The following is a 13,181-nucleotide window of genomic DNA, read 5'->3' on the forward strand; positions in this document are numbered from 1 at the left end:
TACAAACACACACACACACACACACACACACACAGACACACACACACACACACACACACACACACACACACACACACACTCCCCTTTAATCCCATGATGCTGTAGCTTTCAGTGTCTGCAGAGGTGAGGGCAGCGTTAGTGCAGAGCTGTAAATTGACAAACGTAATTTACCACACTGGGAGGGATGAGCTGCTGAAACCTGTGGTGCGGCTGGAGCCGAACAGAGAAACACAAGCAAAGTTATCCAAAGGCATCGGTGCTTCAGGCTGGTCAACAGCTTTATTCAGGCTGGTCGATGTGTACAATTGGCTTTAGTGGCTCGTGTGGAGTCACTGATAAAACGTCCCTCGGTAGCAGCTTTAAGGTCAGGGGAAGGTCGGCATATTGAATCCAGCTCTGGGAAACAAAATAAAAAAACTCACAGCTGACAGCACAGGACCCCCTGAGCAAGGCAGTAAATCCACATTGTGCTTCAGCCTGGCTGCCCTGTGTTAGTGTCTCTAAAGCTGTGCTAGTTTGCCGCAGACTGATGTTAAACTTTTACAAAAGCAAAGTCCTTGTCTGACCTCAGGACGGCCTGAGCTGTTGCTCGGTTACATTTGCTGGTTTGCTTTAACGGTTTGTTAAACCTCTGTTTCCAATTAGGGCTGTAATAAATGATTTTTCATATTATTGATTAATCTGCTGATTTCCCAGAGCTCAATGTGACGTCTTCAAATTGCTTCTTTTGTCTAGCCAGAAGTCCAGAACCCCAAAAGCTCTTCACCTGCTTCATTTAAAGTGGCAATAAGTAAGATTTTCAGTTGAAAACATTCAAAAAGTAAATTTATAAACAGAATGTAAATGAATAGCAGTTAGGACAGTATGACGTCCATGTATTGTGTTGCAGAGATGCTGATGAAGTTAGCACGCTAACGAGCTAGCCCCGGTACCACCTGGTCCAAAGCTCCTGTGCTAGCAATGTTAACACCAACTCCCTCTGTCGACAGCTAAATCGCTTTATCAACTGATCGTGGCAGTTTCTGACCAACATTGTGATTGCAGTTTGAACTGTATTTATTTTGTATAAATGAAACCACGTGCCTGTGCTTGTGGTCGACATGGTACTGAATGAGGTCCAGGAATGCACGATAAAATTCAGACCAATAAATTATCCAGCCAATTATCTGGCCAATAAATAGAGTTGATGACATGATTCCAAATAGCTTTCATTGACTAAAGAAGTGCAGCATTTTCACACTTGGTTTGTGATCTGCCAATAAACTTAGAGAAGAAAAAATGCAGCAGATGCGTTGTGTAGTGTTGTGTAGATGTAGACACGTTGTTGCCGGTGTGGACGTTTGTTTTTCTTTACAGCTTCAGAGGAGGACAACAGGTTTTCAATTTCCAATACATGTTCTGCAAGTGTTAAGAGAGGAGGGAAAGTCTAGAGTGTTAGTACAACAAGACTTAGTAGAGCTGTGGAGTATTAAATCATCCGTCTCTGCTTCTGTTTAAAATACAAAATGTGAAATGTATGGTTATCTTATTGATATTGGCCATGAGAAGCAGGTTATTGTCAGTTACATATTGTGAATCCCTAATAAGGCCCCTTGTTTGTGCCAAGTATAATCATAATTTGCTGTTGTTTCAGCATGAATAGAGTCACATAAACAAATAATCATTAACGCAGTTGCTGGATGTTGAGGTAGTGAAATTCTAAGGTAAACTTGAATAGTGATCTATAGAGAACACATGCCCGTGTAGTCTCCCACATGCTGACAAGTGTGAAAGACATCAGCATGCAGAGAGTTTATTTCTCCGAGCAGCAGAAGAAAGTTTCCTTTCTGTTGTTCAGCCAACTCAAGAATTGACATCTGCTTGGTGAAATAAGTCAAAGGAGTGCATTCACCAGCTCAAACTTAGTTGCTGAAGCTTGTTAAGAAACTTTTGGGTATATAATTTATACCCAACTTGGAGCTCTTTGTAAATTGCGATGTTGATATTAAAAAATAATCAATCATTCAGCCCTAGTTTTCTGCACTTTCGTGGGAATTGATGATATAGAGAACCAGACCTGAGCTGGTACTCGGTAAAGGAATGTGGCTGTAGACGGGTTAAAATGTCTTTGGTCTTTGGATTCTAATGAAAATTTGTGGATTAGACCAGCGAGGTCTTTAAACTTCTGTCTTTTGAAAATTAATGAAAATGAACAGATGCCCTTGAAAGTTCTTTTTCTAATTTAAAAAATCTAGGGGCCCATAATTCATCAGCGCGCCCCAGCTCACTGGTCCCTCTCTCCATCCTAAAATCAACATCTGACGTCCTGAGGTAAAACATGATGATGGATGTTGGCGTTGATACAAAAAAAAAGAAAGATTTCACCAGGATTTCTGGACCTAATAGGAGCATGAAGAAGCGAGGCCTTGTAAGAGATGTCTTATTTTAATTAATGCCATGTCTTATCTTAAAATATGCCTGTTCTAAATTCTTAAATTTTCAGCAAACAAGACTTTGAAAAGTCGCTGTGAAAAATCCTTCAAGTTGACATTGAAGTTCTGGGAACCCTGCATGCGTAGAACTTCCAGCTCAATCAGTTTTCCTGCATCTCTTTTTAATGAGGACATTGTGATTAGATACAGGCAGCGTGTGTGTGAGTGCATATGAGGGAGTGTTTTCATGTGTCCTTATGTTAGCGTCAGTGTTGGTGTGTGTGTTTGCATGTCTGCAAAGTCTGTCTATACCTGTGCGAAACACCCCGAGAAACAGAGAGCGAGCGGGGGGGGGGGGGGCTTGAGTGTGTTTGTGTTCGTGTGTGTGTGTCTTGGACGTGAGTGTGTTTATGTGTCGCGGCATTGTGTAACCCCGGCTAATGAATCATTGAGAAGCCCAGCGGTCCAGGGGTGACTTGACTAGCTGATTGGTAATTAATTGTTAATGAGGCTTAGCATGCAAACAGGGATCTGACGAGAACGAGAAAAAGACAGAAAAGGCTTCCGAGATGAAAAAGGACCGAAACTGTGCAGAAGAAACAAAAGAGAGAGGCACAGAGTGAATGAGACGGAGAGATGCTGAATTGACCGGATACCGCAACAAGGCACGGAACTTGATTAATGGGGTGCGCGCACACACACACACACACGCATACACACACAAACACATGCACGCGTGTGCAGGCACGCCTGGCTAGGAGGCTGAGTGATTCTGCATCACAATGCAGTGGCCGTGGGGAAATAAGAAGACTAAAAGGGGATTAAGGTAGACACCTCATCCACTGTTGCTGTTCTCCAGGGCTCAGTGTCTTTTTCTACCCTCCACTCACACACACACACACACACACACACACACACACACACACACACACACACACACACACACACACAAGGCTGCAGCAGGCTAACCAGCGGTCCACTTGGTTTAGTCGTTGACGTCAGTGGAATAGCTTGAGCCTAAAGGTGAATCGTGCTAACAGCTATGTGAGCGCCACGCTGGCTTGTTGATGCCGTCTTGGCCTTGTCAGACTCAGTTATTGCTTGAAGTGTGTTCACAGGTGTCTCGCAGAACATCATCTCCGTTTAGCCTGCCGATGTGTCACCGGGTCCCTCCAGCAAGAATTTATGGAAGAGGAGCGCTTGTTTCCTAACTGTTCATTATCCTGTCAATATTTATACCCAGCAGGACTTGTTCCAGTTGGCCAACTGCATATTAGAGGCACAACATTGTATTACATGAACCATTCAAAACACACACACACACACACACACACACACACACACACACACACACACACAAATACCATCATATGCTATAAACCCCAATGGAAATGTCAGGAAGGTCAGAGGGAGCTAGACATCTGGAGTTAGAAAGAAGTGAGGTTACCAGACCTCCGTAGCTCACCCCACGTCTCTGCTTGAGGCTATCAGTGCAATGCTACATTAGCTGCTACTAGCATAACACACCAGTATCTCAGACCAAGCTGTTAGCAGTCAAGTTGCATTATGGGGATTGTAGGCGCTAATTGTTTATTTTTTTTAGCATCAATTCATCCCTCAGTTATTTATTCAGTAATATAATTATCAATGATAAAATGTCTTTAAATATTTTTTTTTTTATAGAAAGAAAGAACAGTGAAAAATGCCCATCACAATTTTTTGGAGCACTTGTCTTCAGATAGCTTGTTTTGTTCGTCCAACAGAGCAAAACCCACAAACATTCACTGTACAATAACAAACGGTTACCAAGTTTGCATTAAAAAAGGACTGAAATTGTTGTAATGATTATTTTATTTGTTGACAATCAAGAGGCCTCGGGGATATAAAAATCTGTGCAGGTTGACACTTGAGGATAAATGAAACAACATTTTTACATAGTGATGTTATTTTCACTGACTTTTTGCCTCCTAATTATTTTCCCCCTATAATTGACTTGCTGACGAGTGTGTAAAATTGTCACATTTTCCATGAACAACCGTCCAAAAGAAGAAATGCTCAGTTCTGTTTGAAATCCTCGCATTAGAGCAGCTGAAAGTAATGAATGTGCCGCCTTTTTAGCTTGAAAATGGACCAAATGACTAATCAATGATCAAAATAAGTGGCAATTATTTTTCTGCCGATCAGCTAATTGGTGAGGTAATGCCGGGACGACACGTGAGAGCTTTCAACTCATCATTTCAGCTCCGGTGTAGATCCATTCAAGGGAAGCTGTGTCTGATATCTCAGACGTTATTGTGCTTCGAAGAACAGTTGTTGGGGGAAGATTCTTTTCTGTTTCAGCATGACGGAGCTGCCTGTGCACACACTCGGCTCCATAAAGAAATCTCTGAGTTGATTAAATACTCCACTGGCCTGCACAGAGCTCTGACCTCAACTCCACTAAATACCTCTGGGATGAACTTATCACCCAGCATCTGTCTCTGACCTCAGTGATGCTCTTGTGGCAGAAAGGGAGAAAATCCCTGCAACCTGGTTTGAAAGTCTTGTAGAAAGCCCTCCTGGAGAGAGGAGGCTGTTACAGCAGCATATTAATGTTCACGTGTTGGAAATGACAGTTTCCACCATCTCATTTACAGTATTTAATTCTAATTCTGATATTAGTTAGTGCTGTTTAATCACAGTCCTGTGTGACCAGTAGAGCTGCGACAATTACACAATTAGTCAATGAAAGGAGAATTATGTGCCGACCGTTTTGATAATAGACAAATCATTTCAGTCCTTTTCTAAGCAGAAACCTCAAACATTTGCTGCTTGAATGAAGGAATTTGCTTCTTGTCTTTGTCATTTGTGATAGTGAACAAAGAGTCTTTGGGTTTTTAGACTGTTTCTCGCACAAAAGAAGCAATTTATAGACGTCACTTTGGGCTCTGGGAAACTATGATAAGCAATTGATGAGCATTTTTCTCAATTTGTTGGCATTTCATTAATTACATGATTATTGTATGTGTGTATATATATGTATATATATAATAAATAAATAAAATGTATTTAAAAATGAAACATGTATTTTGCCTTAAACATACACATATCATAATATCTTGTATATAATATAGTGCCTGTTAAATAATTTCTGTTTCTCCCCCTTCTTGTTTTGTCGTAGTAGGTGGCAGTAATGGACCTTAAGCTGGTTGCCACCCGCCATAAAACAGAAAATTATTATCATTAAATGTAATGTTTTTCTGTACAGATTTAAACAGTTAAGTTTATAGATGCTCTCTTCCTTCACTTGTGTTTTGAGTGATATTAATTTGTCAAAAAAGAGACAAAACGGACAATAAACAATGACTGTTTTGACTGATAGCATTTTTTTAAATCAAATTTTCGGATAGATGTCGCAATAAAATCGTTTCTCGGGAAGTCTTTATGCCACGGAAATCTAATATTGTGATAGCCCTAGTACCAAATATTACCATTTTTCATTGTTTTCTTGGTAGTTTTCTGATGACTTTGTGCTCTCCGGGGATTGGTTTTGGAGGAAGGCCTGAAGGGAAACTTTAGAATCTAGCTAACTCTTGCAGCCCTCTTCAACTTTATCAACCCTAGTTTATAATGTCCGTGTCTGACAGTAAAAGATGGTGGACTTTTGACTGAAACGTTGGTTGAACTTCCTGTCAGATGTTACTGTTTGTTAACTAGAAATTGTGACGAGAACAAACTTGGTTCAGTAAGATCTTCATAATGTTCATAATTAATCCAGTTTGGTTTAAAGTCCAGCTCTACTGATTAATTACCTCTCTGTTCCATTAATCAGCTGTTACCTCTTTACTGAAAGCGCAGAAAGTTTGCCCAGAGACACTAGTGTGGTGAACGCGCTGGGCTCACAATCAGGAGCCACATGTGTCGTCTTTGGTGTGTGTGGAGCCTATAATAATTGGCTCATATATCAGGAAGGAAGTCTTGACTAATTATCTGCTGTGAATGCCATTGTTCACTCGGAGCTGTGTACTGCTGCTGGGATTGTGAGTCGGTCATTTTGAAGGCCGAACATACGAGCCTGGGACAAGAGTGTGTGCGTGTGTTCGAATGAGCGACTTGGCCTTTTGATGTTTCTATGGCAGCTGCAAACTAAGGCATGCTCCGGTTTCTATGACAATAATGGGGGCTTCGGAAAAGGGAAGGAGGGGTGGGTGTGGATATGCATGTGATTGTATCGAGAGCATGCAACAGATGCTCATGGGTAATTCTGTTTGTGTGAGTCCAACAACAAGGGGGTCTTTTACAGTCTTAGCCGGTGAGTTAAATGATATACCCCCCCGCACCATCCACAGCAGACCACCCATCTCTCCTCTCCCCGGGGATTCATCTCTGGGTCAGCGCTTCCCTCCGCTGCCCCGGTTGTCATGGTCACCCGGGACGACACACACGGAGGGCGGAGAGTGAGTCTCGGGCTTCAGTGACTTTTGGAGTTTGCCATGAATTATAACCCAGAGGCTCCGGGGGATGAAGCTGGCTGGCAGCGTCTGAAATATGGCTGCGGTTTTGTTTGCAGTGATATATGGAGGCAGCGCTGCTAGCCACGCTACACTGCTCCGGTTGCATTTTATTTCTCAGCACAGAAATTACTGTGCTTGTTTATGTAGGGGAGAACGCGGGGCAGAGGTAATTACAATATAATGGCGCACGGGGAGTTGTGCTGGTTGGGTGGAGATCAAAAGTTCATAACAAACCAACCTTAAGGCCCGTTTTTAAAAAGGAGGAGAAGGATTGTGCACGAGTGCTTGAAGAGGCTGGACTGTGCAACAGATTCTTGGATGTGTGTGGATGCAGTAGTGGGCACACGTTGGATCCGCTTGTTTTAACATATTGAAAAGTACAATTGATTTTAAGGGAAATAAACATTACCTGATGTAACAGAACTTGGAGATACATCAACATATATCATATCCTTGTTATCATTTGGGGGGTTTTCTTATTTCTACACTCTGTGATTTCCTGGTCTGAAGAAGCTACATTGCAGTGGAATAATTTACCGTCCAGCCGACCGTTCTGTGTGAAATGATGAATGAATGCCTGTCTTATCATCATATACAGATAAAGTATAGCCCTCCACTTAGGAGTGAGAAACGCAAGAAGTCATACATCATGATTACAGTCATGAGCAGGGCTGGGTATTGAAGCTCAACACATCCTCGTACTGAAACGACTGAATAGGTTGATTGAAAAGTGACCCCCAAGACTTGTTCAGGTCAAGGAAAACATCACGGTTAAGCTTAAGGTTTGTTATGTCTGCAACTTTCAAGTTATGTAATGTGAGTTCCTGAGTTGGCGGCGGTGTGTCCCCTCAGTCGCCAGGCAGCAGTTGCTCATTAGCTCACCACTGACTGCAACCTCTAACTGTCTCGCCCAGCAGAAGAAAACAGTCTCCTGGCACCACAAACATACATCACTATGCCAAGTTTAAAGGTCCTTGTTGGAGGAAAGTTGATTTTTGATTCTCGTTCTCAAATACTTACGCTTTGGGACTGTAGGTCGGACCGGTCGTCATTCTAAAGTGTCACTATTTGAGTAGAATAAATTGGGGAAAACCAAAAGCATCAGTGTTTGACGCGTTGGGAATGAAATTCGAAATTCAACTTGCTTACAAGTAGGACCTCTCTGTCTGTGCACCAGATGTCTGTAACATAGCTGTGTTCAACCTCAGAAGCTTGACATAAAGATGGATTAGTAAGAAAATAGCAACTGGGGTATGGAGACGTAATGTTAGCGCACTCAGCAGCTGCAAACTTCTATTTATTTCCTCTCCCACATGACACAAACAAAAACAGCTCCTGCCTCACGGAAACTCGGAGGGGGCAAACTATTTTATTGTGCTCTCTGCTGAGGGACGTTTTAAATCACAGTGTTACATTGGTCAGGGCTCAGTAGACGATAGCTGTCAGCCACCGGCGATGGACGATGGCATTGTTCATTGGCCCAACCCCAGTGCTTGTTTGACCCAACCATCCATCTCCAACCCTCTCCCTAGGCGCACTTGTTGCTGTTCATCCTCCATACAAACATAAATATGGGTCATAATAAGCTGCTTTCCCAGTCGCCCTATATGACTGCACTGACCAAACACTGCCTGTAGCTTGTAGGCTTGTTCATTTATCATCAATTTTCTGAGCTAAATCTTAAAAGGAGTGCATCTAATGTTAATTTTCATGAAGTGTTAATTTGCATTTTAATTTCTTGTTGAATTGTTTTTTGTTTTGGCCTGTTAAATGTCGTAAAATAAAGAGAAATCACAATTTTCTAAAGCCCACCGGGAAGTCTTCAAAATTCTTTTCACATCTGAGCGGCACTTTGAAACACGGAAATGTAAAGTTACTGAGACAAACAAGGCTGCAGATTATCTCATTCAAAGGCAGGAAACAGAGAATATCCGAATGTTTTAATCAATTATCGTGTTAGTAGTTTCAAGATTATTGTTTTGCGTTTTTTTGAATGATTGTTTTAGCTCTTCTGTAAAGGCCAATTGATCATATTCTTGGTCTTGTTTGGTGTAATCTGATATTTCCTAATCTACAGTAGAAAGAAAAAGTATATAGTCAAGTAAAAAGTATCAATTAATTCAACCATATATTAATATAACTCAATATGTGCGGAGTCCAGACAAAATTGTATCAGCAGTATCAAAAAATTAATATTTTTATACTTAATTAAAATCAGAAAACGATTAAATGTTGGTCATTTTGGGCAGTTTTAATCCAGCGGTGTTCTTGTGTGGCTATTTGCTGTAGAGATTTGGGCAATTTCATTTATTTCGGGGTGCAACTAATGAGATTTTCATTACGGATGAATATGTGATTTTTCTTACTGGTTAAAACGATTAATCATTCATTCTATAAGGTGTTAGAAAATAGTATAATGGAGCCAAAGCAAACAGACACAGCTAAGAAAAGCAGCATAAATACACCCACGAGAAGAAGCATGAATCTTGGCATTTTTTCCTCCTCGCAAAACAATCAGTTAGCAAAACTGTTGCTGATGAATTGTATGTTGATCAACAGAGAAAAATGGGTTGTTTCCTCTTAACTAAAAGGCATTTTCCCCCAAATCTGTAGTGTTTTAGGTTGTAATCCAGCCTCAGGCCTCTCCCTAGTGTTATTTGTCTAAATAACTCCTGTGTCATTAGTTTCCAATTTGCGAGACTAGCTTTTACTTCTCCTAAAGTTCTGATGTCTCATTCTGGTTCAGGACTCTTCATTTATTCCGGCTCCCCAAGCAGGGCCTGCTCACACCAGGCAGTCCTCCAGATAAGAGAGGCTGTGTGTAAACAACATATAAGTAATGTGGTGTTAGTGCTGTGTTCAGCACTATGATCCATATCTAAATGATGTGTCTGCCGACAGCTGTACAGGATATAAATATATATAAAAATATATATCTATCTATATAAAATATATATATAAAAATATATATATATATATATATAATCTCAGACCACCACTGACTGATCTGCCATGCTGGTGCTGCTGCAGTGCCTTATGTAAGCTGAATGAAGTACACCATCAGCACTATTATCTGGTCTCCTGCTGCCAAGCTTATAGCTGAATAATATTAAGGCCAGATTTTCTCCTTTTCTTCACCTCTTTCCCTTATTAAAGTGTTCAGCAGCCCCTTAATGCTTCTCTGTTTACCCCCTCTACAGTTAACCTCTCTGCAAAACTTCCCTCCTCTATACCTTTTCTTGTTTTTGTTCTTCCACCTAAACCACTTTTTTATTTTCTCCTCCTCTTTTTTTTTACTTTTCTGAAACTGCCCATTTTTTTTTAACTCCCCATCGTCTCTCTTTCACTTCTTTATTGCCCCGTTTTATGTCCTCTCCAGCTTTTATTTTCTGCTCCATCTCCCTCTTCTACATCTTTAGCTTCCATGTGCTTCTCCAGAACCTTTACTTATTTGCCAGGATGTCATGTTTGTTAGTCTGTTGTGTTGGTCAGCCTCTTTACCATGCGGCCCAGACTTAAGTATCTCAACATCTACAGGATGGATTTACATTTTGGCACAAGGATGACCATGGTGCCCAGAGGATAAATCCAAATAACCTTGTTGCTCCCCTAGATCCTTTAAAGTTTAAATTTATCTTGAGCACTTACTTGGTCTATCTTGATGGATTGGCATAAAAATTGGTATAGACTTTTATTGTCTGAGTCAATAACCGCTACTGACTTTTGTAGTCCCCTGACTTTTCCTCTTTTCCCTCCACGAGGCTGCTATTTGTGGTTTTTAAGTGACATGTCTCGACAACTATTAGATGGATTTTGAATGGAATTTGTCAGAGGCATTTTCCTCTCAGGATGAAATGCAATGACTGGTTTCGCAAAGATTTTGACCACGACTTCCATCAACCTAAAAATCAGACTTCAGATGTAGAAATCATCAGTTGCACGATGATGTTTAGTTCCTGATCATCACATGACTGATTTTGTTCGGCACATGAAGATGCAGCGGCTGTAGCTTCTCCAAATTATGCAAGATTTGTGTTTTTGAACACTTTGTTGCTAAATCATGTACAGCCCAAAGAAGACACATTTCATCGCAATTGGAGAAGAAAATTGGTGTTCATCATGACTAAAACATAATTTGGACCATCCCAGGGAGGAGGAAAGTCAAAATAAGAGCCATGCTAATCCAGCTTGGTTTATAGCTGCTCCTGGCAAATGTCTGGTCACAGGAAAAGAAAATGGACAATTTGTGTTGAGGGAAGGTGTTTACAAACTTTCATTTCGTTATGCAACCCGTGTTGCGTAATGATGAATAAATTACCTTGTATCTTATACCTTTACCAAGACTACCTTTCCTCTTGAAATAATTCAACAGTCACAAGGACATTTTATTGGGAAAATTGGTAAATGAGAGAGTCCAACAATACCAAAAATCTCCTGTGTAAAATCTCATCACTGTGCAGACCTGTAGCAGAGATTAGATGCTGGGTCTTTTTTAAAGAAAAAAACAAAAAAAACAGCACTCATACTTCTTCTAACTAGTTTTCTTAACATTGCTTGGTGTTAGCCTTGAGGTGGTCCGGCAACTTTTTAGAAATGATGTATTATGTAACTCTGTTTAACTTGTAACATGCCTTCCACTACAGACCAATGTAAAATATCTTGACAGACGAAGAATTTTATTCCATGTCACATACATTGTACAACATGGTCAAATTGGTACTCTGAATTTAACCCATCCAGAGGGAGCAGTGTGCAGTGTACAGCCTGGCAGAAACCAATGCAAACTCCCAGCGGGCTACACTTCAGGCTAACATTAATGCTAACAGTGCTAACCACTGTGCCACCACGGAGCATGGTGGAGCTGAGGCAGGTCCAATGAAGCCTGGTTTCTGACAGCTAGCACCTTTTAGAATTTAAACGAGTGAGTTATGTAAAATTCACCCCACTGTACATTTTAACTGGGGCAATTCGTTATAGAGAACAACAGTTTTGTACCAGGCTTTAAACATGTATATTTTTGCTGTAAAGTTGGGGGTTTTTAACATCGGGTTTGATTGGGATTGACTCACCCTTGGAGCTAGCCTCGAGTGGCCATTCGAGGTACTGCAGGTGTTTGGCACGCACGTTGGCTTCATTTTTCAGCCCTGGAGGTTTCAGCGTGGTTGTGACTTCCAGCATGTCAGCATACTGATATTAGCATTTTGCTCAAAGCACTGTTGTTCCTAATGACAACCTCACTGATCTGCTAGCATGACTGTAGACTCTCAATGTATTTTTTTTTACTTTGCTTCATTGGTGTTGTATTTCTTTATTTCACTTTTTCCCTTCTCTCTTCTCTTTCTTGACTCCAGGACTGGGTTTTCCTCACTCGCTTCTGCTTTCTCACTGACTTCGGACGCCTGGACTTCCGGTTCCGCTATCCAAAGGTAGGACGACTTAATGTAGTTGTGTCATTTGTTTTGCATCTATTATTTTGGATCAGTTTTCCTCATAGCCTGAGCCATGCCCACACTGTCTTCTCCGGCATTACGAGTGTTTTACTTTTCTTTTTTCTTCATCCTTTTTTCCCTTTTACATCAGTGTCTATCCCCTTGACTCGTTCTCCCTCTTTCCCTTCCCCTTACCTTATCTAAACTGATGCCATCGCTCGCTCCCTCTTCTCTTCTTCCTCCGGCTGTTCCTGCCGAACACGCCTCGTCCTCTTTTTCCATCTCCTCCTTCTCCTTTGCTCTCCCCCGCTCCATCTTTCTACGCGTCTGTTTTGTTCTTCTGCTCTGTCTCCTTTTTTTTACCCGTGCCTTGCTTTACCGTCGTCGCCTGCAGTCTTTGGAAACAGTTTTTGTCGTATAAATCTCAAACCATCTCTCTGCCTCCTCTCTGATCTGTGCACTCTCTATGCTCTCTCCCGTTCTCTGTCACTCCTCTGTGCAGTCTCGCTGCTGTCAGAACATATTGCTCTACTTTGATGACAGTTCTCAGTGGCCAGCCGTGTACAAGAGGCCTGAAAAGGTGAGATACCGACACCCTTTGCATCACATCTTTCCACGAGCCATTATTAAAGCAAAACACAGCTCCATTTACTAATTCTCATGTCACCTGTGTAATGATAACGCCCTGTGACTCCAATTCGGTTAATTTTCACATTTAAGCTCGAGCTAAAGGATCACACGCTGCTCATGCTGCTCCGAGTAAAACAAAGCTGTCTGTTCTCCGTTCCTGAAAAGGCTTTTCACTCTCAGGCATTCATATATTATTGATGATACACGCGGTGATCAAG

At 41.4% G+C, this 13,181-nt stretch overlaps 1 protein-coding gene across 1 annotated transcript in view; it reads left to right on the top strand.

The window, feature by feature from the left end:
* Positions 1-13,181, top strand: part of tmem145 (transmembrane protein 145) — a 51,158-nt gene that overhangs the window by 5,308 nt on the left and 32,669 nt on the right. Inside the window, exons 2-3 of the mRNA XM_030393567.1 lie at positions 12,256-12,330; positions 12,836-12,913. Of these exons, the coding sequence (XP_030249427.1) occupies positions 12,256-12,330; positions 12,836-12,913 (153 nt within the window). The remainder of the gene's footprint in view (positions 1-12,255; positions 12,331-12,835; positions 12,914-13,181) is intronic.

The sequence above is a fragment of the Sparus aurata genome, chromosome 17 (assembly GCF_900880675.1).
Source record: "Sparus aurata chromosome 17, fSpaAur1.1, whole genome shotgun sequence".
Classification (NCBI taxonomy): Eukaryota; Metazoa; Chordata; class Actinopteri; order Spariformes; family Sparidae; genus Sparus; species Sparus aurata.